General features: G+C 56.4%; 1 protein-coding gene across 1 annotated transcript in view; it reads left to right on the top strand.

The window, feature by feature from the left end:
• Window positions 1-988: 988 nt before the first annotated feature.
• RAB11FIP1 (RAB11 family interacting protein 1 (class I)) overlaps window positions 989-4,001 on the top strand; it is a 25,963-nt gene continuing 22,950 nt past the window's right edge. The window contains exon 1 of the mRNA XM_014958382.1: window positions 989-1,363. Coding sequence (XP_014813868.1) covers window positions 1,058-1,363 — 306 coding nt within the window. The 5' untranslated portion in view covers window positions 989-1,057. The remainder of the gene's footprint in view (window positions 1,364-4,001) is intronic.

Genomic DNA, 4,001 nt, shown 5'->3' with positions numbered 1-4,001 from the left:
CACACACACACACACACACCTGTACACACAGGCTCCTGTAGCCCCCAGACCCACACACACTGTACAGACATACAGCCCCACACGTGCACAAAACACCCCCCACAGACACACATACACCCCTGGGCACACACATGCCCATTCACACACCTGTACATGTACACACCTGTACACTGCCACACAGGCAGGTATATACCTGTGCCTATCATACACACACACACACACACACACCTGTACACACAGGCTCCTGTAGCCCCCAGACCCACACACACTGTACAGACATACAGCCCCACACGTGCACAAAACACCCCCCACAGACACACATACACCCCTGGGCACACACATGCCCATTCACACACCTGTACATGTACACACCTGTACACTGCCACACAGGCAGGTATATACCTGTGCCTATACTGTTCACACCTGTACAACCCTGCACACACCTGTGCATACACAGCTGCATATAAACACCTGTACACCCACACCTGCACATACACACCTGTATATAGACACCTGTAAATCCACACCTGCACAGACCTGTACATGCCACACCCCTGCATGCACCTGTAAACACATGTAAGGCCACACACCTCTACACACCTGCACATACACACCTGTATATAGACACCTGTACGTACACACCTGTACACACCTGTACATACACCTGTACGGGCACACCTGTACACACACACCTGTATATACAATCCTTCACACACCTGTACACACACCTGTACACACCTGTACACAAACACCTGCATATAGACACCTGTACATACACCCCTGCATACACCTGTACACACACACTTGTACAAATACCTGTACACACACACCTGTACACAAACACCTGTACATACACACCTGTACATACACACCTGTACACAAACACCTGTAAGCCCCAGGCCCCGCCCACCGCCGCCGAGGCCCCGCCCACCTCCGGCCCCGCCCCGTGCTCTCGCGAGAGGGGCGGGGCGTGGCGGGAGCGCACCGGGCGGCTCACCGCTCCCTTCCCCTCCCGCTCCCCTCCGTTCCCGCTCCGTTCCCCTCCGCTCCCGCCGCCATGTCGGGCCCGGTGCCGGCCTGGGCGCCCACCCACGTGCAGGTGACGGTGCTGCGGGCGCGGGGGCTGCGGGCCAAGGCGGCGGCGGGCGGCGGCGGCAGCGATGCCTACGCCGTGATGGCGCTGGGCCGCGACAAGTTCTCCACCTCGGTGGCGGAGCGGTGCCAGGGGCAGCCGCTGTGGCGGGAGGAGGCCACCTTCGAGCTGCCGCCGCCGCCGCGGCCTGCCGCCCTCCGCCTCACCGTGCTGCACCGCGCCCTCGTCGGCCTCGAGGGTCCCACAGGGGACACAGAGAGGGGTGGGAGGGTCTGTGGGTCACACAAGGGCCACAGAGAGGGATGGGGGGGTGTCTGTGGGTCCCACAGGGGACATAGAGAGGGATGGGGAGGGTCTGGGTCCCTCGGGAGCCAGGGAGAGGGATATGGGGGGGCCTTCTGGATCCCACGGAGGCCTCAGAGAGGGGTTGGGGGGCCTCTGGGTCCCACAGAGGCCAGAGAGAGGGATGGAGGGGGGCTCTTTGGGTCCTACAGTGGGGACCCCAGTTCCCCATGGGATGTCTCTGGGTCCCACAGGGGTGTGGGGGTCTGTGAGGGGACCCCTGAGCCCCACAGGGGTGTGGAGATCGGTGGGGGGCCCCTGAGCCCCACAGGGACCCCTGAAGCCCTGTGGAGGCCCGTGGGGTGACTCCTCAGGACAGGATCCCTCCTGGTACGGAGTGGCCCCCCATGGCTCCAGGGTGCCAGCCCCCCTGGAAGAGGTGGGGGGTCCTGCGGCTGCTGGGCCAGCCTGAGGAAACATGGCTGGTGCTTTTTTGGCTGGTCCTGCCACGGGTTTGGGTTTGATTTTGACGTATTTGCCTGCGAGTGCTGACAGTGCACACTGGGGACAGCCGGGTTCACCCAGGAAGCTTCACGTATTTAAAAGGTCTTTGCTTTCCCACAGGGAACAAACACGGGCTGCAGGCAGCTGTTTGGGTGTTTTTCTTAATAAATACCTGGCAGAGCCCAAGCGTGTGTAAGGGCAGATAATTCAGCCTTCCATGGGCCGGCTTCGCTGTCGTCAGCAGGACACCGAGCCGGGAGACTCGTCCTTTAATGCCAGCTCTGTGTCATACCCCCTCCTTTCAACATAAACACCGGGACCCTGCCCTGAAATCCCGGGGGTGGTTACTGGGAGGGTTTTACTGGGAGTCAGCAGCCTTGTAATGTGGGCGGTGAGTCACCTTCCTCCTCTCCCTCACCTGAGCACAGCCAGGTATTCACAGCGCCGGGGCCGAAGCCCAGTCTGCCTCGCGTTTCCTAACAAAGCCGTCGGGGCTTAATTACAACCTGGCTGTCATTAAGGCTGTGTCAAGCACCGATGTGTTTACACTGCGGGGGTGATGTGCCCTTCTGCGAGGCGAGTGCCACCACGCTGGCAGCGCTGCTTCGTGTCTGACCGAAGGAAAATAGAGGAAAGGGAATAAAACACCCAACTTTGAGGCTTCTGGGAAAATTCCTGTCATTTCAAGTTGTTAGTGTCGGTCCTCCCAGCCCCTCACTGCAGGTTGTGGTGATGGATACCTGTAAAGGGCTGGTTTTATTTGGAAGATAAAATGCCTGTTGATTAACAGGGGCACAGTAACATGCTAAATGAAATTAATAAGATTTTGTAATGTGGGGGGAGGCTGTCAGTGTGCCGTTCATTCTCCTCAAAGCCACGGCTGCATTCTGGTGCAAGGCCACCTTTTGCTGAACACACAGTTTGCATTTCGGATGCCGTTCCAACGAGGGCTACTCTTTTCCCCGGGGCAGAGGGAATTGTTGTGACACCGCAGAGCGCAGGATGCTCCTAGAAATCACGAGGTTTAGAACAAAAGTGCCCGGTGCTGGCTTGTATGAAAGGGAAACGGATCGTGCTTCCCCTTTGCCGCCTGACAGAGCCTGGTGTCTCGAACAGTCCCTTCCCTGGTGCTCCTGTAGCTTCGGGGGTGACACCAGACTGGAGCGTGGTGCTCGGGGGATCGTTTCTCTCCAACGTGTTCCTCTGTAGCAGGTTCCTGAATTCATCTCCTTCAGCAAATCCTCTTTAGTTTTGAATTTTCTCGGAAGCAAAACTCCTGTTCTCTTTCATTGCTTCCAGTGCACCTCCAAAGGGCTGGAGTGCAGCTTTGATGGAGAGGCAGATTTGCATGCCCTGCTCCCTCCCTTCACTTCTCGTACCAGCTGGTGAGGAGGAAGAAGCTGGTGTTTCCCAGGCGGCTCTTCCTATCGGTTCTGTGGAGTCGGGGAGTCTGCGGCTCCAGCCCTAGACAAAAAAAATTGGTGTGTGGGGCTGATAATTTTCTTTGCTGGCCCTAAAGTGGTTTGTGTGTCATTGAGTGGTAAATGAGCACGTGTGGTGGCGGTAAATGAACAGGGGGGTTGCACTTTAGGGTACCCCAGCACTTAATTAATACGCAGTGCTTAATATTCCGGAGCTGCGTTTCGGGAGGGATAAGGCTCTGTCTGTAAAGAGGGTCCTTCCTGGCGAGGAGCTGGTGGAGGAGAGTGGAAGTCCCCGGGCTGGAAGGCTTGGTTTGGCTCTTGATTTGGCTCTCCCCGTGTTGACGAGGGTTTCTGAGGCGTTAAGCAACGAGGAGCCGCTGGAATGAAAGGTATGAGGGCGTGTGGGAGCTGTCTGGTACCGGCTGCCTTCCAGCCCACTTCAAAGTCCTCTGCGAATTTCGGAAGCCAGATAAAAGGGCAGAAGAGAGTGGCTGAGCTGAAATACAGGAATTCCATGTTGTGGGGTTGTTTTCTCTTCTTTTTTTTTTTTTAACCCCTCCTGGTCTGAGGTTTGAAACAGATATTACTAATAACATTCTATTCATGATAAGAAATGTTTTCCTTGGCACCTGGGGCCATATGATTATGGTGTAGTTGCAAGATTAAAGGCATTTCTTTCTTTTTTTTTTTTTTTTCCA

Source organism: Calidris pugnax, unplaced genomic scaffold (genome assembly GCF_001431845.1).
Source record: "Calidris pugnax isolate Ruff unplaced genomic scaffold, ASM143184v1 scaffold280, whole genome shotgun sequence".
Taxonomy (NCBI): domain Eukaryota; kingdom Metazoa; phylum Chordata; class Aves; order Charadriiformes; family Scolopacidae; genus Calidris; species Calidris pugnax.
The sequence above is the reverse complement of the archived record's forward strand: the minus strand, read 5'-3'. Positions and strand labels throughout refer to the sequence as shown.